This window comes from Anolis carolinensis, chromosome 3 (assembly GCF_035594765.1).
Source record: "Anolis carolinensis isolate JA03-04 chromosome 3, rAnoCar3.1.pri, whole genome shotgun sequence".
NCBI lineage: Eukaryota > Metazoa > Chordata > Lepidosauria > Squamata > Dactyloidae > Anolis > Anolis carolinensis.
The window spans coordinates 138,808,526-138,832,247 of NC_085843.1; the positions used below are offsets into that span (position 1 = coordinate 138,808,526).

At 42.5% G+C, this 23,722-nt stretch overlaps 1 protein-coding gene across 2 annotated transcripts in view; it reads right to left on the bottom strand.

Annotated features, from left to right (window-relative positions):
- uggt2 (UDP-glucose glycoprotein glucosyltransferase 2) overlaps nt 1–21,704 on the bottom strand; it is a 105,235-nt gene extending 83,531 nt beyond the window's left edge. The window contains exons 1-8 of one of the 2 annotated variants that reach the window (XM_062975521.1): nt 21,470–21,698; nt 16,730–16,812; nt 12,377–12,507; nt 10,898–11,010; nt 6,457–6,631; nt 3,366–3,462; nt 2,833–2,905; nt 47–147 (exon numbers count right to left, since the gene is read on the bottom strand). In XM_062975521.1, coding sequence (XP_062831591.1) covers nt 47–147; nt 2,833–2,905; nt 3,366–3,462; nt 6,457–6,631; nt 10,898–11,010; nt 12,377–12,507; nt 16,730–16,812; nt 21,470–21,627 — 931 coding nt within the window. In that variant the 5' untranslated portion in view covers nt 21,628–21,698. Of the gene's footprint in view, nt 1–46; nt 148–2,832; nt 2,906–3,365; nt 3,463–6,456; nt 6,632–10,897; nt 11,011–12,376; nt 12,508–16,729; nt 16,813–21,469 lie in introns of both variants that reach the window. The other variant, XM_062975522.1, reaches the window with a different exon arrangement.
- Nucleotides 21,705–23,722: the final 2,018 nt, after the last annotated feature.

Consider the following 23,722-nt stretch of genomic DNA (forward strand, 5'->3'; position numbering starts at 1 on the left):
GCAGTAATAATAGTAATAATAACAACAACAGCAACAATGAAAATACCTTGCAATTCCCACACCTTCAGGGGCTCAGTACCATCAGTACTTTCAATCAGATATTTTCTCAGCTCTTTCAAATTGTCTTTGAGGTCAGGATAGTTCTGCCTGCATTGTAAGATACAGATAGAATTAACGCTACACAGCACTTCCTGAAGTTTCTCAATAGGTCTTTTTTAAAGAAGTATTTCTGATGCTTTTATCTCAGCCAGAAATGAATATAGCCATCATGGCTCTCCTTCGTAAACAGTTGAAAACCAGAACTTGGAGCACATTCCATATGCTGACTACCATTAACTATGACTAACATCCATATTAATGCATATACTTTATAATACTATGAAAAGTAGAACAATGTTTTTCAAAAGTAGAGAGTTTCTGTAATGAACCTGAAATAAATTGTTGAATTAACCCATTTTCATAAGCAAAGCATGGAAACATTTCTTTTTTTAGACATAGCAAAGGGTCATGCTGGCTGGGGTAAAGGTGTTAAAATCTAGAAACAAATCAGAAAAATTGGAAGAATGTTTTTCTTATTCCCCACCCAAATCTTTTTCCCCCCAGAATATTGAAAAAAATAGAAAACTGAAAAAGGTATAGAAAAACTGGAATATTTGCTTTTAGAACAATGAGTAAAATATCTACTGCAACATATTCACATATGTGTTTTTCATGGCTTCAATATTTCTGGAAATTTTACATATCTAGTCTGGGAGATTCTGGGAGAGATAGTATGTGCAAAGTCTTTATCTATTTGAAAAGAGCCACTACAGGTCAGACAAAAGTATTATTGGGCTCAAAGTTGGTTATACGTGATATTATCTAACAGAACCTACATGCAGGGCCGGCCCCACCATTGAGGCCACGTGACGCCGCCGCCTCGGGCGCAGGTCCCGGGGGGCGCCGTCAGGCTGGGCGGGAGGCGGGGCACCGCTCTGACGGTGCCCCGCCGCCCGACCAGTGCGCCCTGGCCTTGTGGCTCCCTCTTTCGCCGCCCGGGAAGGGGAGGAGGGATCCCATCCTACCCTTCCCGGGCGGCGAAGCCTCTCTCTTTCACCTCCCTGGGCGGCGAAGCCTCCCTCTTTCGCCGCCCGGGGAGGGGAGGAAGGATCCCCTCCTCCCCTCCCCGGGCGGCGAAGCCTCCCTCTTTCGCCGCCCGGGGAGGGGAGGAAGGATCCCCTCCTCCCCTCCCCGGGCGGCAAAGCCTCTCTCTTTCGCCGCCCGGGGAGGGGAGGAAGGATCCCCTCCTCCCCTCCCCGGGCGGCGAAGCCTCTCTCTTTAGCCGCCCGGGGAGGGGAGGAAGGATCCCCTCCTCCCCTCCCCGGGCGGCGAAGCCTCCCTCTTTCGCCGCCCGGGGAGGGGAGGAAGGATCCCCTCCTCCCCTCCCCGGGCGGCGAAGCCTCCCTCTTTCGCCGCCCGGGGAGGGGAGGAAGGATCCCCTCCTCCCCTCCCCGGGCGGCGAAGCCTCTCTCTTTCGCCGCCCGGGGAGGGGAGGAAGGATCCCCTCCTCCCCTCCCTGGGCGGCGAAGCCTCCCTCTTTCGCCGCCCGGGGAGGGGAGGGAAGGATCCCCTCCTCCCCTCCCCGGGCGGCGAAGCCTCCCTCTTTCGCCGCCCGGGGAGGGGAGGAAGGATCCCCTCCTCCCCTCCCCGGGCGGCGAAGCCTCCCTCTTTCGCCGCCCGGGGAGGGGAGGAAGGATCCCCTCCTCCCCTCCCCGGGCGGCGAAGCCTCCCTCTTTCGCCGCCCGGGGAGGGGAGGAAGGATCCCCTCCTCCCCTCCCCGGGCGGCGAAGCCTCTCTCTTTCGCCGCCCGGGGAGGGGAGGAAGGATCCCCTCCTCCCCTCCCCGGGCGGCGAAGCCTCCCTCTTTCGCCGCCCGGGGAGGAAGGATCCCCTCCTCCCCTCCCCGGGCGGCGAAGCCTCTCTCTTTCGCCGCCCGGGGAGGGGAGGAAGGATCCCCTCCTCCCCTCCCCGGGCGGCGAAGCCTCTCTCTTTCGCCGCCCGGGGAGGGGAGGGAAGGATCCCCTCCTCCCCTCCCCGGGCGGCGAAGCCTCTCTCTTTCGCCGCCCGGGGAGGGGAGGAAGGATCCCCTCCTCCCCTCCCCGGGCGGCGAAGCCTCCCTCTTTCGCCGCCCGGGGAGGGGAGGAAGGATCCCCTCCTCCCCTCCCCGGGCGGCGAAGCCTCCCTCTTTCCAACCCTGGCCGCGCCTCCCACGCTGCGTGGGAGGCGGGGCCAGGGCACGCTGGGTGGGAGGCGGGGCCAGGGCTCAGGAGGTGGGGCCGGTGGGGGGCGCTTTTCAGCGCCCCCGCTTAATATTTAAATTTATCTCCGACCGGCCCTGCCTACATGGGATTAGATATGTTGTATTTTAACACTGAGTTTCCGATGGAAATAAATCAGGTTCCATGTGAAAAAACTGTCTGATTACTATCTACTTTTGGATAATAAAAAGACACAAATCTGGGGAAGCAACAAAGAACATGGTTACATAGTTACAGTCAAATACGAAACATTTTCTAAACTAGGCAAAGCACTTTTAAAAATTAACACAGCAGAAAATGCCTGTTTACCACCCTTCTTCCAACAGAAGCCTAATATGAAAATAATTATAGAATTGTGAAAAGTAACATTTCAACAGCAGTTCTATGCCTCAGGGCATTAGTAACTACTAATTCGACTTCATTTCAGAAAGCAGGTATAATTTCATGGTTCTCAAGGTAATATTTTTTAATGTTAAAATGAGCATGCTATTTATGAGCCCTACGCAAATATGGAATTGCAGTTAATATCAACCCACCTTAATGTGTCAAAGAGAAATCCCTGCACATCGTTTTCCTCATCGCCTTCTTCTTCTGTTTCATTTCTTGTGGCTAAACATGACATACAAACAAAAATGCAACACTACATTTGTTTTGCAAGTTATTATAATGACCAACATTTCTGTGTAAGAAATTATTTCTTAAAATGAGAAAAAAGAAATTGCAGATGTCTTCAAACATATGACAAAGTTGGGGAGGGGAAGCAACAGTAAGAAAATAGGTATTTTCCATTCTGTAAAGACTTCCATCTACAAAAAAAATTACAGATGTACATTTCTGTATTGATTCTCACTGCCTGTGGCTACTTCTGCCATATCCCACAAAATGCAATCACAGGCAACGGTGTGTGTCAGGAAAACAAATACAGGATGAATTACTGACCCAGTAAGGTATTTTCTATTAACTTCAATGAGCCCATGCAGAAGATTGTTGCCTTCACAGTTCTAGACACTACTAAATATTTTGTGAAAACAGTGTCTCCAGTCTCCCTACACTCAGGAGGAAAATGTACCTTCAGCCTGAGAGTCATCCACTGCTTTGTATTCTGTACTCTTGATGGCAAGTTCCACCCCATATCCAGACAGATACATCTTCTCGGGGCTAGGTTTCTGGATGAACATATCATTTCGGGGGAGAAAAGGGAAATGTATCAAGAGCCATCTAGTTCTAAATAACATCAAAAATCTGATTACTTCAAAAATCTCACTGAAATCAATCAATACATTTATCAATTCATAAATGAAAATTCATAAACATGTTGGCTGGAATCCTGCTGAGGACGTATGGATGTGTAGGAAGCCAAAATGGTGTAAAGGTCTGAGGGTTGGACTATGACTCCTGAGAGTAGGGCTCATCTGGCTCGGCGTGAAAACCATTGGGTGACCTTGAGCAAGTCTCACTCTCTCAGCCTCAAACCTCTGTTGAACAAATCTTGCCAGAAAATCCCTGGAATAGGGTCACTTTAAAGTCAACAGAAATTAGAAATAACTTCAAGACACACAGCAACACCAACAACATCTAGAGTTATGCATTTGAAACTGTTTATTCTTTGTGTCTTCCCTAGTTTAGGAGACATGGAGGGATTATATAAAGATCCCCCAATCTGCACTTACTAGGAAGCAGCTGCTGTAATGTATAATCTCTGGCATGAGGAGAAATTGTGACAAGGATCTTGTTCCTGCTTGTTGCAATGGAGATCGCTCTCGGGAGGGGATGTGAATATCAGTCTAAAGTTCCTAAATGACAGGGGAATTGAACCTAATTGATTGCAGAACCTGCGAATCAGTAAATGGGGGTGCAGGGGTCGGGCTGGGGGTCATTACAGTTACACATTACTATCTCCCCAGCAGGTTTCCAGCCATCTCCTTACAGTACCAAATAACTGATTTTACGTTGTAACAGACATTTGACTTGATTATGATTTTTGTAATTCAGTTTCCATAAAACCTTACTGTCTCAATGTTTCCTTATTGGTTTGGATCTGACATTGTTTTTAAAGTTTGGGCAGCATAGGTATCTCTCCATGTTCTCCGTGGCATTTTATCTGGAGCTGCTTTAACCTTAAACCTCAAATGAGGTGATCCAACGCCGTAATAATGCTTTCTATCCTTAAGTTCAAATAATTCAATATGGAATTTGGAACCAGTGAATTCAAAATTGACTAAAACATGTTTGGCACAAGGAAATGACTACTATCCTTGCTCTAAAAGGGATACTGGATAAAATAGATAATGAAATGATTATGTCTTTTAGAGGCATAATCACCATTTTTTCAACCCAACTTCGTTTAAAAAGAATGGGAATAAGGATGGAGTTCAGCCACAAGGAAGGCCTCTAAGGGGCACACAAGTTTCATAGAATCATAGAGTTGGAAGAGACCTCATGGGCTATCCAGTCCAACCCCCTGCCAAGAAGCAGGAAAATCTCATTCAAAGGACCCCCGACAGATGGCCATCCAGCCTCTGCTTAAAAGCAGAGTCTAGATGGCCTTTCTCCATCCCCAACTATAGAGTGAGATGTCTTGGATTGTAAGGGATGATGGTATACAAGGAACAATTTGAAAGCGTGGTATTTCTCTCAGACAGCAGGAGTCAGGGCAGAGAGAAGGACCCCCAGGAAACTGCAAAATAAGAGGAATATCAACCTAATGAAGATGTTTTTTATTTTTATTCCGCTCTATCTCCCCGAGAGACTCAAAGCAAATTACAGGTACATATATGGCAAACATTCAATACTGTTATACAATTGACAAAGACAGACAGTACATAAACAGAGGCAAGGCTTCCCTCTTTTCATCTCCGGCATCTGGCTGTGCTCGACTCAGCCATGGGGAGGTGCTGTTGTTTCATTTTCCACGCCAAGGAGTCTGTCGTCCATGGACACCTTTCCTGGTCAGATTTTTGCCAGCATGTTTTTCAAGGCGCCTTTTACCTCCCTGCCAAAGTGGTACCTATTTATCTACTTACATTGTTGTTTTCAAACTGCTAGGTGAGCAAAAGCTGGGCTGATGGCAGCAGCTCATCCCAACCTGGGCTTGAACTGCCAACCTTCCAGTCAGCAGGATCTTTTATAACTGGTGGTTTACTCGCTGTGCTAGAACAACTTTTTCTTGTGCTGCTTGCTTCCAAGTTTTCTTATGACTGTTCACCTAAGGAAACTCATCACTACCCTCAAATGAAACCTACTTAGTTATGTTTAAAGACAGCAGACCTCAGGGACTCCAGAAGAGCTTGTCTTAAAGAGGAGAGGTGAATTAATCTGTCTCTTTCATGTACTTACAGACCTGAATTTTTTCAACATCAAGATTTTGAAGAGTTAAGGGATTTGTGAATTTGTGATAAGAACATTGCAAAATTCTTATCAAAAGATAATTAAATAAACTCAACCATCTGCATTGGCCAGGTTTAATAGATATAGATATTCTTAGTTTGGGAAAGACAGTTACATCTGTCTATTTTGTGGCTGTTAAAGATGAGGAGCTTATCAGAAAATGCAGAGGCAACCCTAATTTAAAACCAATTGGATTCAGGACTAAGGGTGTACATGCCACTGGCAATAACATCTCCTAAATATAGAGAATTTATTTCTGGGCAAAAATGCACAGAAGTGTGCTGTGGAACAACTATCATTGCCTTAGTCCAATAGTCTTCCAAATTTAAAACTTTTAATGTGACAGGACAGTGCCTGAAGCATGCCTTGAAAAATCGAATCCATTTAATAGATGACTTTACCATTTAATAGTAAAATCCATGACACAGTGATACCTTTTTTGCCCAGATGATTGCTATTTGTCTTTACCTTTGGTGGAATTTAATCTGTTTATTCCAGTAAACAAAATTTCACCCAGGCTGCAAACTTTGGTTTTGAAAGCAGCCCTTGTTACCATTAATCATAGTTAGCAAGCCACACAAAGGAGGTATATGCACACATTCTGTATGAATGATCCAATAACTCCACCACCCCTTTTGGGTTCAAGTGTGGCCAACAGGCTCTAAAAAGAATACTGAGTAGGACATGACCTGGTACTGGAAAAGGCTGAAAAATATTCAGATTAATTTCATTTTAATGGGAGAACATTATATCACTTCTACACATGAACCTACCTGGATGTAATGTCGCAGAATGTAAACAAACTCCTCTTTTTGGGCTTTCTCAGACAGTACTTTGTGAAATGTGGCAAAGTCCTTGGTACCCATTTCAGCATAAAGGATCACCACTGGGGAAGATTCATTGAGTGTAGGGTATTTATGATCTCCTTTGAATAGATATGGCTTGGGCCTTGGATTAAAAACAAATAACTTGTCTTATCAACTCAGCATGAATGATACTGGAATGAGCATGTCAGAAGGAAAAAACTGACAAAAGCAACTCATATTACCATCCAATACATATTCACACAGAAACAAAACCCACTGTGTTTGGGGTAGGGATACTCTCAGGTAGCAGATAGAAGGCAAAGCTCAGAAAAGTTACTTTTTGCACTACAGTCACTGTTTGCATTTTTCTGGGGGATTCTGGGAATTTTAGAGCAAAGTTACATTTCCAGGCTCTGGGATTGTAGCCTGAGACACAAAAAGAACATTAAATTTGCTATAGCTGGATGTATACATGAATTTTATTACTGTCTCACACCAGGCAACATTAAAACATGCAGATGAGCCCTAGTTTCAAACTAATAATTAAAATCAGCAGTCATGAGCAAATAATTTTCCCAAGACAGAGGTAATAACTACATTGAAGCAAGCACAAACTAATGGAGACTATTAGATTTTAATTAACATGTAACAGGCTGCCAGCGTGGTGTAATGATTTGAGCATTGTACTACAACTCGAAACCAGGGTTCAGTTCCCCACATGGCTATGGAAATCCACTCAGTGAGTTTGGGCAGGTCCCAGAAAAACCCTTGATAGGGTCACCTTAGGGATGCCATGCATCCAAAACTACTTGAAGGCGCACCACAACAATGATAGTTACTAGACAAAGCACAAAAGCAAATATTGAAAACAGGGGTAGTTCAAGCTCTAGTTGGAGTCAAGCTTCATTTTTAAATTCCCTATTGCATCAGCAGTGCCTTCACCACTCATAAGACACACTCACGGCTCTATGTGTCCTCAGAAATGATCCCCTATTTCAGGTGAACTCCACCTTCCACACAAAGTTTAGGCTACAACTTTAACAAGCAGAATTGATTAACTATGGCTCCTTCTGCACTGCCATATAAAATCCAGATTGTCTGCTTCGATAATCTGGATTATATGGCATTGTAGAAGGGACCTAAATCTGCACATCCAGATAATCTAGGATAAAAAGATCATCTGGGATTAGATCCTGGGATATAGGGCAGTGTAGATCCAGCCTCATATAATCCAGTTCAAATCAGACAATGTAGATGATCCGTTTTGATAATCTGGATTATATGGCAGTGTAGAAGGGGCCTTTGACTATTCAGTGACTTCCCATTCCAGAGCCATACAGCACTTAATCACAAAACCGATGCACTAATTTCTGCTAGAAGGATATCTACAGTGAGCAGGGCAAAAGAAAGAACAAATTGCAGGGTTTAATTTAATCTAGCACCCACACAGCACTTCCATTTTTCTGCAGTTCACAGGAAACCAGGGGTCCTTCCACACAGCCATATAACCCACAATATCAAGGCAGAAAATCCCACAATATCTGCTTGGAACTGGGTTATCTGAGTCCAGAATGCCATATATTCCAGTTCAAAGCAGATAATGTGGGATTTTATTCAGCTGTGTGGAAGGGGCCTAGGTGTCATTTTCCTCAGGACATGCGAGAGCCTGGCCAGGGGAAATCTACAGAGACAGTCACAGACACTTTCAATCTATTCCTGCCCTCGTCAGTTGTGTTGTTGATGTGTGCCTAAGGCAAATCTATCACAGGGTTTTCTTGGGGAGATTTGTTCAGTAGGAAAAGTTGCCTTTGCTTTCTCTGGAGGCTGAGAGAGCGTGACTTGCCTAAGTACACCTAATGCATTTCCATTGCCAAACAGGGATTCGAACCTAGCCTGAAAGTGTCTTAATCCGACACTCAAACCACTGCACCATTCAGTTGTGCAAATTAGTACAAACTGGCAAGACCCTTCATAACTGTGTAGAAAATCCTTAGTACTTAATCCTGGAAGCTTTCTTTGAAGAGAAAACAAAAGTAATATGTAGACTGATTTCAACTGACCAGAACCCATATGATCTCTCTCCATCTCTGTCCCCCATCCACTTAGTTCTTAGTTGTATCTTGTGATTTCAAAAGCCCAATTAATCTTACTCTCAAACCAAATAGTTGTGATATTGTTCAGGTAACTCATTAAATTCCGTAGTAGGACCCCAATGTTCCTAAATAAAAATCGATAATATGACTGTCAAGGGTGGTCAGTGGCCATTGCAGAATGTGTAAAGGAGTTGCACTGGTAAAGAAATGCCCATGGAACTGCCTTCAAGGTTTGTCTGAACAGAAAAGCCTTTATGGAAGTAGGCTGATAAAGATTACACTCATAGATACCTGCAATGACCGCATCACATGCAGGATCCTTCCCCCCCCCCCCCCATTTCTACACAATTTAAAAACAGTTTAAAGGCAGAGTCCCACAGAGCCCATCATATGACACAAAACTTGTTCTAGCCATTCCCCATGGGACTTCGTCTTAAAATGTGTTCAAATATGTAAAAATTGAGGTTTTAGGACTCGGGTAGCAATCGTCTCCAGAGCTCCCCATTCAAGCAGAAATGGGTAAAGGCACTTATTTACACATGGGGTGGGAATTGTCAGATTCCCGTGTATTAGATCATTTTGACGATGTTAAAGAAAGGGCGTTCCCATAGACGATCTTGAAATGAGCCTCGATGCTCCTTTTCTCGCCAGTAATCTTTTTGAATGAAACTTTTACGGTAATTTATTAATTTATTCTTCAGGAATTGTGCAATTTTGCTATATCATCACTTTGCTGTTGCTATATTTCCCCCTTTTTTTGATTTTAGACTTCCACAATTGCTAAGTTTCCCCTTTTAGGAGACTGCAGAATGGGCGGTGACTACACCCGCCCATGTGCCAGAACTTGGGAGAATTACAGTAGAAATGGACAAAAGTACATCACATATGATGGGGTGAATATATTATCCATTTTCCTTATCAACTGAATGGAATGAAACGCTATGAGAAGACATTTCCCTCACTTCTCTCCCCCACACATGGGATGAGGTCCATAGAAGTGGCTCCAGCTTAACAATACAAGGAAACCGATACAGAAGCATCTCCAGCATAACAATAAAAGAAAACCTATACAAAACTTGCTTATTTCAATTTTAGGCTATGAATGAATAGACACATGTGACAAGCGAATTAATACTCTGTAAGCATATCTGAAAAACTGTTTGAGTTGTTAAGCAGTGTTCGGAAAGAACTAAAGCACTGATGTGGCATTAGGGACTGTGTGGTGGGAGTGTGGAGGAATGGGTGTGTTGTTTTGTGGTGTGTGCGAAGGGAGGCATGCAATTTTGTTGTGCAATAGCACAATGACAAATAAAGCTATTCTGTTCTATTCTATTCTAAATCAAACATCAGTAACTTTGAGAGGGAATGAGTAACAACAAGCAAAGAAACTGTGAAGGTCCCAATTTGAGATTCAGAACGAGACTAAAAGGGTAGGATTATAACTTCTCATTTGAAATGTAAAGTTCAACATGGCATATTTGTTGCACAGAGAAATACAGGGAATGATTGCTGTACCTTTAACAGTAACACATCTTGGAGCAGAAAAACATAGTGTAAAGTTGATGTGACCTCTCTTTCTGAACTCCCAATCCCATCTTTTTGCTGCCATATCCCATCTTTCAAACAGTATTTTACTGGATAATGGAGAAGGTAGAGCAGGTGGACAAGGGAGAACAATCCAGTTCCTATAGCTGTATGCACAGCAGTGAAGGATGGCATCAGAGTTGTGCATCTACCTATAGCAGTGGTTCTCAACCTGTGGCTCCCCAGGTGTTTTAGTCTACAACTCCCAGAAATCCCAGCCAGTTTAGCAGTTGTTAGGATTTCTGTGAGTTGAAGGCCAAAACATCTGGGGACCCACAGGTTGAGAACCACTGACCGATAGGAACATAAATAATTGTCTCTCACACAAATAATTTCCATTGGCAAATGAATAAAGAAGTTAGGGAGGGGATGCAATAACTAAAAGCTTGGTTAGGGATAAGGAAGATGTCACATAGTTTCTCCTGGTGGAACCTTACAGTATGTTTTCTTCTGCAGGTTCCAGTAGCTATCAAAGATACCAATGCTCAGTCCCAGATTCAACCTTAAAATCCTATTTGTGTGGAATTACTGCTTCCAGAATTCTTCAGCAAGAAAGGCCAGTTCGATGCTAGGTGGTACATTTTGCAAGCTACAGTCCAAAAAGTATCTCTTTTAAGCTTTATATAATGAGAAAAAGGTAAGCATGCATCTCCAAGAACAAGAAAGCTTTTGTTCTGAAGTATCTTTTTTTTTTTTTAAATCGATCAATCAAGGCAGCTCATTCAACTTACCTTGAAACAACCTTCTTCAAAAGTTTCTTAATTTCACTAGTCTTACAGGTGCTCTTCCCATGGATAACCACAAATGCACTGCAACCTTTCGGCGGAGGCTCATCAGCTGCAATCTAATATTTCAACAATTACACTCACTCCAACTAGCGTAATTGCATTTCAGCCTAAAAGTAACTCACCTTCTTTTGATTAAAACTGCTCTTCAGTCGCTATCACATTGTATATTTGAGTGTGAAGGATGTGAGGGGAATATATGGAAAAGATCAAAACTCTAGAAGTATAGTGTTATCAACCTCTTAGAATTCTGAATATCTCCAATTATTTGGATGTTTGAGATATGCTACTTTCTGTCTTAGCCAAAGAAACTTTGTACAGTCTACTTCAGATGTCAGTCAAAAAAATCAACTCAAATACCTAGGTCAACTTATCCATATGTTAATTGGAACAGCTTATCTCTTATCAAAAAAGGAACCATCCCTTCCTCTGAGTAGAGTGGCAAAAGGCAAGAACTTAGTCCACCCTAAAAGGACCTAAAAGAAGCACTGACTCTTTATACTCTCTTTGCCGTGGTGCCACTTGTGGATGCGCCTATTTTGGATGACAGGAAAGCACTACATTTATAAGATGCAACCTTCCCAAATTTTAAAAAATGATTGACAAGTCTTTGAGACTGACACAACTATTCATCTGATTACACAAATGCCTTTCTAAGATCTATCTCAGTTTGGCTGTTAACGCAAAGTATTGCATTTCAGTACAAAACGTACTTGGGTTTTGCAGAATCCCAATTACAATCAAACTGGATGATCTTTTTGATCATGGCTTGTTTAACTAGCCATAGTTTAAAAAACAATCCTATATTTGCCAGAATTCAGGCACAATGGGAAAATGGTTAATCCTAAAACAAAGTAAAAAGAAAGGAGAAGGAAGAGCACATGAGCCCAAGAATTATAGAGGGTTGTTTCTGTCAGGAGAATCTATGGTTTCATTTTATATACAAACAAGAACAAAAGGTTTGGACTCAAAGGTACTATGAATGATTGAGAATCCTTTTTTCTTGCAAAAGGTCTGTTATCTCATATAACCTTTACAAAAGACATGCAGATGTACAAAGGAAAACCTCCCACCAAACAGAAATAACAAAACAACTACTACAAAACTACCCAGAAACACAAAAGCAAATGTCTTTATTGCTCCTAACAGGTCTGGGAAATAGTCTGGATATTAGCAGAAGGGCTAGACAGGGGGAAAACAACATAGGAATTCACCAAATGGTAATTTTGCTTATCTGCAAGATTCAATAACTTAAATTCAGGAAACTATGGTGGGAGTTGTTCTGCAAAATGATTACTTTATGCTTTGTATGAATCTTATTTATTCTGAGAAGCATGTTCAAAAAGACGAACGAAGCAACTAAATTTATGATGTAAAGTACAGCTATACCTACATATCTAGCATGTATCAGACAATTTTACACACCTGCTGAAACATCCGAATGGTAGGGGAATGAGCTCTCAGGGAAAGAGAAAACTTCAAAAGATTAATCTGCCAGTTTGAGAGGAACTGCCCTGCTTTCTTCAAGATTAAATTGTAATAAGAATGTTCTGAGACTGTATTAAAAGAAAAACAACAACAAAAAGGAAACAAAAGAGAGCTGTTAGCATCTTCCTCCAAACACAAATAAAGGCAACATAAATTAATATACTAGGAAACAGATATGATACTACAGATAAATTTCTAGTCCAAAGCATAAGTTCCAAAGCATAAGCTTCCAATGCAATTGTATGTTAAATATTCTTTCATGATAGCACACTACTTAGAAATAACTAAAGTTTTAAACTTCAGTTGCATAGCATAATGAGTCAGCATGTTTTGTGTTCGACAAAAACTCTGAGAGAGCAGGGCTTTCATCTCAGCTCAGCTATGATCTTGGCCAATTCGCACTCTCTTGGTCTCAGAGAAAAGCAATGGCAGACCCCATATGAGCAAATCTTGCCTAGAAAACTGCATGACAGGGTTGATATAAGTTGAGAATGACGATACAGCATAAAATGACTATATTATAGCACTGAAGCCCTCAGAGAGGGCAACAGAGCTTGAAAAAGACACAAGTGCACCAGTTATGACTTCAGTATTTCTGATGGAGGATAGAGACTTGTCAACAGCTGCTCTCTCCAAAAATAGCTTCATAATGTCAGCCCAAGGGGAACCCTCTTAGAAAGTTGTACTTTCTAGGAATGCACTTGTTTCTCCTTCCAGCCCAGAAAATAGTCAGGAGATATTTGTATAAAGATCCCAAAAATGTATGAATAAACTGTACTACCATGCATTCTGCCAACTAACAGATGACATAGGCAAAAAAAAGCAACAAAAATGGCTCATCTGACAAAATGAGAAGGAAGAAAATGGAGGCAGGTATGAGAGAACTGAGTAACAGAAAAACAGAAAATAGGACAAAGACTGTAGATAAACAAAGAGGCAGAAAACAGGTTGTTTTTTCCCTTCACTCATTGATTGCATACATAATTTTCTTTCAACAAGTAACAATTAGGGCTGAACACCTGGGAAAGTCCTTAAGGACTAAAGTTTAAATAGAGAGCACTGCTCCATAACAGCGCAATCAAGAAACTTGGGGAAATGCTTTGTTCTGTTCACTACCAAGTGCTCAGCTGGAAGACTTCAGGGAGATTTACATTTGGCTTTTTCCTCCCAGAATCCATCCTTTGTATGGGATCATCTTGTAGCTAAAAGAAGTGCTGCCAGTCATAAAAAAGGATGCTACTTGTTGTATAAGCACATATTGTCCAGTTAACACATACCATATATATGTCGACCTCACATATAAGTCATGGATTATTCTGCTGAAAAGGGAAAGGGTCAGTGCCACTTCAAGGGGACAGCCACCCATAACTTCTGCTTCCATTTTCCCACCCAGGAATTCAAAAAGGCCTTTTGCCACTCAGCTAAGATGAGGGGACTTTTAAAAATAAAAGTTATGATACAGTATTAACTTGGATACAAACAAGAACCATCTGCTTCTCTAAATAAAGTGCAAATAGCAAGAGTGTAGGATGTCCTGTGAGAGCCTAAAGAAGCACCAATCGGCTCTGCTTTCCTAGCATATCACTACTACTAACATTGACACATGGATAAGGTTTTTGGGGTTGATTTCTTGACTAAAATTTCTAGCCTTATACATGTGTTACAGCTCAGCCAGGGGATCAGCCAGGGGCTGATGGGTCCACTGATGAATCAGAAAGGATTGTGGTATTTCCTGGGGTTCAGAGTGATGAAGATTCAGGCCAAGTTCAAAGTGTTGGTGATTGAGGCCAGAGAAATGAAACTGACTCAGTGCAGATCTCCAAGGTCAGACAGTGGAGCCAGAAACAACATCTTTAGATAAAGGGTCTTTTTCTTCTTGTCAGGAGCGACTTGAGAAACTGCAAGTCACTTCTGGTGTGAGAGAATTGGCTGTCTGCAAGGACATTGTCCAGGGGACACCCGGATGTTTCACCATCCTGTGGGAGGCTTTTCTCATGTCCCCACATGGGAAGCTGTAGCTCACCCTGCTCCCTGTATTCGAACAGCAACCTTTCGGTCAGCAGTCCTGCCGGCACAAAGGTTTAACCCACTGCGCCAACGGGAGTGATGAGCTAATTGAAATGGAAAGTTCTCAAGGGAAAGCACCTGGCTTTACGGAGATTAGCAAAGATCTTTGTTTACAGTTCAGAGCTGAGAACCAGCTCCATAGGTCTGAGAGGTTATGTGGGAAAGAGATGGAGAAAATTTGTGGAAAGCGAAATTATTTCAAGACTGCTTATTAACAGTCTGTTGTTTACCTTAAAATTGGTTCAGGCAACACTGGCTTTCAAGGGAGAAGCTAGGTCTGATTTCTTGGGTCCCTGTGTCACGTCCTGGTTTTGGATTTACGTATCCTGGAAGGTCTGTATTCTTGTTCTATGATTCCTGCTCAAGTTTTCTAAGAATACCTTTTGTTTATGGATTTATGCTGTATTTGTGATTTTTGGCTATTCTTGGACTGTGCTACCTTTGGATTTTTATGAGACATTTTAATTCCTGTGTGGATAACTTCTATTGCTAAGCCTTTTTGATCATACCTCTTCTTTCTTTCTTCTGCTTTTTCATATATTTTCTGTATTTTTACAATAAACTGTTTGATTGAACTCTGGACTCTTGTGTGGTGCTGTGGCCATAGGTGGCTCCAGGCCTGGGATGAACAACATGTGTATATATATTAGGTTCTTACATGATATATACATATGATGGGAAATTACTGCATACACTCATGTATAAGTCTAGAAATTTTAATAAAGAAATCAACCCCAAAACCTTGTTTGATCTATCTATAAGTCCATGTAGGTACTATATCTTAACTCTTATCCGAGAAGGAACCATCTCAGAGGAGAGTGGCAAAACATGAGAGTTTAGTCTGTCCAAGGAGACCTTCAAAGAAACACAGAGACCCTCTACTCTCTCTATTGAGGTGCTGCTTCTGGAGTTTTTGAATGACTGGATGAGGAAATAGTGGCAGTGGCCACAGCCATGGCTGCCTGGCCCCAAGTGCCTTTCCTCTCTGCAGAATGATCCTAAACTTATATATAGGTCATACCAAACTCTACAATTTTGGCCCAAAAGCCTGTCCTCCACTTTTAAATTAGGTTGACTTAGACATGAGCTGACTTAGATATGATAGATATCAAACAAGGCATACAGAGTGCATTAATTCAGCCCATAAAATGCATTAATTCAACCCATCCAATACTGAAAGTGATCAGATTACAATGCACTCCAAACACAGTGCTATGGGCTGTTTTCAGCCAGCATCTTTTTATCAAAAAGTATATTTCTTTCACTTCTGCTCCCAGATAATGGCCCATATCAGAAATAATGGAAAATCAGTTTGCCACTTGAAGGAGTCTGAAGATCACACCTTCCCCTTTCTTTTTCATGATTGGAAGAAAGCATTTAGAAGCTTTCACATTTTAAAATACAACAGCTATCTATTATATCTGGATATGGGAAACTATGGTTAATGTAAAATCAAATTCTTGAACAAACCAGAATTTGAAATCATCCTTCAATCCTCGATTTCTCTATAACTTAAAACAAAACCTATTTTCCCAAACTTGGGTGTAATAGTTATCTCTACCATCTTTGAAGAAGGGAAACATAAACTTATTTCTTCCTCTGAAATACTTAAATCATAGAGAGAGAAGGGTAGCGCACACACCAAAGGCTCAGTACATGTCACGAGAAACTAGTTTCCTATTATGACTGAACTGGGCTAAATTCTAATGTTCCTGTTGCTAATGCAGATTAATTTAGTCATACACACACAAGGTTATCATTCAGTGACCACAATATTAAATGTTGATTTTCATATGAATCAATAATTAAAGACTGAAGACTACAGGGAGAACCTTTACAGCGTTGCAAACCAATGGAAGCAGCTCACACTTTTGACTCTTAAATCTCAAATGAAGATAAACAAATGATAAGCATACAAGTGTGAATCATCAAGGGCAAATTCTCAAATTACAAGAAGTAACTTTAATGTTTAATTAGTGACCTTATGAGTGCTTTCATTTTTTATTTAACCCTTACTGAAGCAGTGGAGAAAGCCCTTATTACATGTACATGGCTTGAGGGTAACCTATTTTCTTGGAAGAAACCCAGAAGTAAAGAGCTTTTGCTCACACTGCACAACAAAGTGTCAGCTTGACATGTGCCATCTTATCACAATAACATCTGGTGATAACTTCAAAAAGATCTGCCAGTTTCAAGTGGAAAACAGCTGGATAAATTACTCACCCCCTTTCTTGTATACTGTTAATTCTTTCACTGTTTCCAAAAACTGCCAGAACTGCTCATTGCTTTCTTCTGCAATGAATTCACTGTTAAAAATGTGTGCAATAATTAATAACCTTAGTATATTCATGCATGCATAATTTCTGGAAAAAGCTGAAGCATTTATATAGAGTTGCAAACTATTGCTCATCCCTAAATAATAGTGAAAGACATTTGAGATAACAATAGTATAACATTTGTCTGTAGAAAGTAGTCTAATTGCCCCATTAGCAAAGACATAAGTACCTCTATTAAAATCTAAGAATGTAAGAAGCTAACAGCCATGGGATTCCACAAATATTTATGTTAGGAAGTTATCTGTTATTTATATAATATTTGTGCCAATGAGCCTGATATCAAGAGGAAAATGAGATTGCAATCTTAAATGTACTGGGTATAAATTCCATTAAAAGCAGTGGGACCAATTTCTGTATATAATAAATAAAAATACACCCAAGGACTGCTAAAAACCCATTACTAAAATTGGGATGTGCAGACCCTCATATTATTATCAACCTTCATAAAATAGAATTAATATAGTCAGGCATGAGCTCAGTAGTCAAATCTGCACTGTAAATGGAGCAGTTGAAAACTCACTACAGGAAGTTATGCAAGTTATGCTACTCAATTATTCAACATATGTAGCACGCATGCAGTCCCCTAATACAGGACACAGAGTGCATGAACCCTGTGAAGGAATAAAATACTTTAAACTAATGTTGCACAATTGAACACTGATGAGACAGAATCCATAAAGAAGTCTTATTTATACCAGTGAGTTAAAGATAATGATATTGTTATACAATTTAACCAAGTCTAATGGGTTTTTTGTGTAACTAGGTTATTTATTTTATTTATTTACTTTATTTTTATCCTGCCTTTCTCCCCATAGAGACTGAAGGCGACTAACCACAACATGACACATTAGATTAGACAGAGGCTGTGTATTATTGCACACACTGGTTTTGATCAAGCCTAAGTGAGGCAGATGTGAATCCCAGAACATCAATTGAGCATAACGTTATCTGATTCAACATATTTTAATGGTGTTAAATTTTAGCAGCTAAACTAATTCATTCAAGTCTAGCCCAACCTATTATTCTCACTCTTCTTATCCAATGTATTTACAGGCAGTCCCCAGGTTACGAATAAGATAAGTTCTGTAGGTTTGTTCTTATTGAATCTGTATGTAAGTTGCAACAGGTTCATTTTATAAGTGTAACTCCGGTGTATGCTTTGGATAGCATAGGAAAGGGTTAACACCCCGGGGTGTTTGTTTTGCAGACTATGCCCCGTTCAGAAGATTTCTCCTCACTTTCTGTCTCTGTGATCATTGGATTTCGAAACATTTGCTGTGGAAACAAGGATTAGAGACAAAACTTCAGTGGAGACACCTTTCCAGGATACTCTTCCAGGAGTGAATTTCCCTTCTAAAGGGTAGATTTATCTCACTTCCTGTTGTCTCACCCCCGTTCCTAACTATGAGTTGTTTGTAAGTCAGATATTTGTAACTCAGGGACTGCCCGTATTTGAAATAAGTATAATTAGCGCAATGGATAATGTAGGCCAACACACTTGGGGCTAGCCTAACATAGAGCTTCTCTCCTTTCCTCGCTACCCTTTCTATAACACAAATTCAGTGTTTCTTTTTAGTAATTTTCCCAAACCATGACACTCCATCTAACCAACATGGAAACTTAGGCAAAGCCTTCAATTAGTAGTGGACTTAATTTGTCATTCACAGGATCACAGAAGAGACTGGTGACTGATTTATTTTTTGCAAAGACATAGCTTGAATTCAAAGGCATCTATTTTGAGAGCGGTGGGAGGGGAAGTGGGATACCAAGGCTAGGAGTGAGAACAAGCATTGCCTAGGTGCCTAGATATATCAAAGGAGAAAACTTGCAACAAGTGCTGTCTGCCCAAACAAAATTATTGTCTTCTCTTTGATGATGGATAAAGAATCACTTCAAAAGAGAAGAAATGGGGAACATTTAAAATTTTTATTTCAGCTCAGTGTTCACAAAGAGGTCACCTTTGGGAGTTATATAAAGGTCAAGTGTCTTAAATACTACGTGGTATGGGTGACATGTACAGTTGTATATAATTAGATGACCGGAGAACACTGTTTTTGAATACTATACAGTATCTGAAAGAGTGTCATGGGATTCCTGAATGCAAATCCTGATGATTTGAGTGGGTAGGTGATCACGGTTACTTTTACAGTTATAGGAAAAAGGGGAAATAAGCAAATAAGGCAGTAACAATTTCAGGTGAACTACAATGACCAACACATCTTTTGGTGCCTCAAACCCTGTTTCTGGGTATATTTGACCTGCTGATTTCAAAAATAGTAGCAGTGTTCCCCTGTCAGCTCTAGTTTGTGAGATAGAACATATGCTATAGTTTTGGTGTCAGGAGTGTCATGGTTTGCAAAAGGCACTGTGCTGTGTGTGTTAACTGGAAAATAAAGTGTATGAAGCTGATTGGTTGAGCCTACAAAGACCTGGGGATTGATTCAATACTGTTTCTGTTCTACTGCTGCAGAACCAGTTTGGACAAGTTTTTTCAGTTCTGACTACTGCTGGAAAGACGCTGTGTACTCAGAGAGGCCTTGCTATTTTGAGGCCTGTTTGCTGCTGAGAAAAGAGGGTGAAGAACCAGGACTGTGTTCTTCACTGAAGTAGATTTGTGGACTGAGAAAGTACTGTTTATGACTGTAGACTTCTGTAAGTGATCAGAGGGACCATTGTAAATACCACTGTTTTTGATCTCTTGGAATCAGTATAGTTCCTGTGTTTTTGTTCTGCAAACCTGAGTGGCATGTTATTGTTCTGCAGGTAACTCTGGATCGCGGGCACACATAAGAGCTGCCATATAATCCAGTTCAATGTGTACGAATTCAACCCCACACTGCTCAAGTCTGCAGTCCTTAATGAAGAACAGTTAGTTAGTTTAGGAATAGGCTGAGGGAATCCCTTCCCCCCTGAATGACAGTTGAAATGTATCTGTTTGTTCTCTCCTCTCTCTTTCTGCTCTCATTCTAATTTATTAGGTAGAATGGATACTTTTTAGGTGAATGCCTTTGCTTCTGACTTCTGCTTTTTTACATTGGTGTATTGAGAAAGCCGCGTCACCCAAAGTGGCAAAGGCAAGGTGGGAGCTGGTGGGGGGGAGGGAGGAAAGTTGTGAAGGCAAGGTGAGGGGCGGTGGGGGGAGAGGGAAGAAAAGTGTGGTCCTCAAAAGTTCCCTTCCCTCCCTTGAAGTTGTTTGTGGTCCGCAGTTTGTGGTCTGTTTCCCCTGGTGAGGACCATGAGGGCCACCATTTCCCACAGACCTTGCTCTTGAAGTGTGAGGTCCTCTCCTCAGGTGCGGCGGTTTCCCTGTTGTTGTTCCGTATTCAGTGGTGGTGGGGGGGGGGGGGGGAGGTGTGGAGCTGAAAAGTGGCGAGGAGAGAAGAGGAGGAGAGGCAGGAGAGGCGCCTGGGAGGGTTGAAACCTTGTCGTTGAGGGGGGGGTTGCGGGCTGTTCTGTCCTCACGTGGGGCCCATTTTGGCACAGGCGCACATGGTATATTCTGGTTTTGGGGGTTTTTTAGGCCCTGTGGAGGTTCGTGACGTGATATTTTGTGGTTTCAACTCAAGGCATGGATGATGGATTGTGTTGTGAAATTTCGAGGTTGGGGGGTATTTAGTTTTGTTGTTTTGCTCAGTGCCAGGATTCCATCACTCTTTTATATATATAGATATTGTTATTATTGTTGTTGTTATTATTATTATATCATTGTCGTCATTGTGGAGCCCCTGGTGGCGTAGTGGATTAAAGCCTTGTGACTTGAAGGTTGGGTTGCTGACCTGAAGGCTGCCAAGTTCGAATCCAACCCGGGGAGAGCACAGATGAGCTCCCTCTATCAGCTCCAGCTCCATGCGGGGACATGAGAGAAGCCTCCCACAAGGATGGTAAAAACATCAAAACATCCGGGTGTCCCCTGGGCAACGTCCTTGCAGATGGCCAATTCTCTCACACCAGAAGTGACTCTAGTTGCTCCTGACACGAAAAACAAATTGTCATCGTCATCATAAGGAGTCCCCAGTGGCGCAGTGGGTTAAACCCTTGTGCCGGCAGGACTGATGACTTGAAGGTTAGGTTGCTGACCCAGAGGTTGCCGTTTGAATCCAACCTGGGGAGAGCATGGATGAGCTCCCTCTGTCAGCTCCAGCTCCATGCGGGGACATGAGAGAAGCCGCCCGCAAGGATGGCAAAAAGATCAAAACATCCGGGTGTCCCCTGGGCAGGTCTCTCACATCAGAAGCGACTTGCAGTTTCTCAAGTAGCTCATAAGTATATCACAAAAAACCTATCTTTTTGGGCTCACTTCATGTTTGGAAACCAGGCTTTAAAGGAACTCTCCAAGGTGCTGAACCCCTTTGGAGAGCTCCTTTGGGGCTAGCCCAACATCAAGGATGCATCTACACTATGGAATTAATGCAGTTTGGCACCGCTTGGACTGCCAGAGGTATTCTATGGGATCATGTGGTTTTAGTTTGTACAGGCACCAGCACTCTTTGGCAGAGGCGGCTGAAGAGCTTGCAAAACTGCAAATCCCATAGTCCTGAGCCATGGCAGTTGCAGTGGGGGCCACAGGGAATCCTTTGAGAGTGTCCCTTCGCCCTCCCTCCCTCCCTCCCTTCTCCCTGGGACGCACCTGGCCTCCAGCAGCAGCGGGGTGGCCGCCCACTTGGCCGCCAGCCGCGCCGACACCGCCTTCCGCGGGGAGCCCTGGGCGCTGGGAGGGCGCCCTCCGAGAGCAAGCAGCGGCAGCAGCATCAGCAGCCCCGCCAAGAGGAGCCGGGCGCCGGCCATCGCGCCTCCCAGAGCCGGGCGGGCAGAAGAGGGGCCGCAGGAGCTGCCACGCACAGAGGCCCAGCCGAGAACGCCCCGCTGCTTCCCCCGGCCAATCGCTGTTTCCCTTCGCTTCCTTGTTCTGCCCCTTCAGCCCCGCCCCCTGTGGCCTTGCTCTTCCCATTGGCCGGAGGGGCGCTCCAATCGACGACCAAGGCAACCCTGGATTTCGGGAGGTCCTGACGAAGGAGGGGCGGGGCAAAGCCAAGGCAGGGGCGGGGCTTTCCCGGCAAGGGCGGAAAAAAGCGCGGGAAAAATACGTACCGTAAGATCTCTGGGTGTTCAAGTCCCATTAATTAATAAAATGATATTCCTTATACAGTAGAGAAGGAGCCCCGGTGGCGAAGTGTGTTAAAGCGCTGAGCTGTTGAACTTGCAGACCGAAAGGTCACAGGTTCAAATCCCAGGAGCGAAGTGAGCGCCCGCTGTTAGCTCCAGCTTCTGCCAACCTAGCAGTTGGAAAACATGCCAATGTGAGCAGATCAATAGGTACCGCTCCGGAGGGAAGGTAACGGCGCTCCATGCAGTCATGCCGGCCACATGACCTTGGAGGTGTCTACGGACAACGCCGGCTCTTCGGCTTAGAAATGGAGATGAGCACCAACCCCCAGAGTCAGACATGACTGGACTTAACGTCAGGGGAAAACCTTTACCTACCTTTTATACAGTAGAGACTCACTTAGCCAACATAAATGGGCCGGCAGAATGTTGGATAAGCGAAAATGTTGGATAATGAGGAGGGATTAAGGAAAAGCCTATTAAACATCAAATTACGTTATGATTTTACAAATTAAGCACCAAAACATATTTTGCAAGAAATCGACAGAGAAAGCAGTTTACTACATGGTAAATGTAATATTACTAATAATATTACCATATAATGATATAATACAATATACAGTAGAGTCTCACTTATCCAACATAAATGGGCTAGCAGAAGGTTGGATAAGCGAATATGTTGAATAATAAGGAGGGATTAAGGAAAAGCCTATTACACATCAAATTAGGTTATTACAAATTAAGCACCAAAACATGTTTAACAGCAAATTTGACAGAAAAAGTAGTTCAATACTCAGTAATGCTATGTAGTAATTACTATATTTACGAATTTAGCACCAAAAATCATGATGTATTGAAAACATTGACTACAAAAAAGTGTTGGATAATCCAGAATGTTGGATAAGCAAGTGTTGGATAAGTGAGACTCTACTGTATGAAGAGACAAAAAAAAACAAGCTTTGTAGGGGGGTGTTGTCGAAGGCTTTCATGGCCGGAATCACTGGGTTGCTGTGAGTTTTCTGGGCTGTATGGCCATGTTCCAGAAGCATTCTCTCCTGACGTTTCGCCCGCATCTGTGGCAGGCTTCTCAGGGGTAATGCGGTACTGTAGAGTCTCACTTATCCAACATAAACGGGCCAGCAGAACGTTGGATAAGCGAAAATGTTGGATAATAAGGAGGGATTAAGGAAAGGCCTATTAATCATCAAATTATGTTATGATTTTACAAATTAAGCACCAAAATATCATAACGGTAATGTTATGTAGTAATTGCTGTATTTATGAATTTAGCACCAAAATATCGCAATGTTTTGAAAATATTTGCTACAAAAACATTGGCTCCTAACAAATTGACTACAAATAAAGATAGAATTGCATAAAATGAACTTATAGTAACAACATTGTTGGAAATTAAATGCATAAAAAGTTCAGTCCTTGCTGCCTAGAGAAACAGCTGTGGATCGGGGGGGGGGGGGGGGCGGGAGGCAGACTGTGTTGGATAATCCAGAATGTTGGATAAGCAAATGTTGGATAAGTGAGACTCTACTGTATATTGGAAACTAGGCAAGGGAGGTTTATATGTCTGTGGAATACCCAGGGTGGGAGAAAGAACTCCTGTCTATTTGAGGCAGGTGTGAATATTACAACTGGCCACCTTGATTAGCACTGAATAGCCTTTTAGCTTCAAGGCCTGGCTGCTTCCTGCCTGGGGGAATCCTTTGTTGGAAAGTGTTAGCTGACCATGATCGTATAATGTCTGGAATTCCTCTGTTTCCAG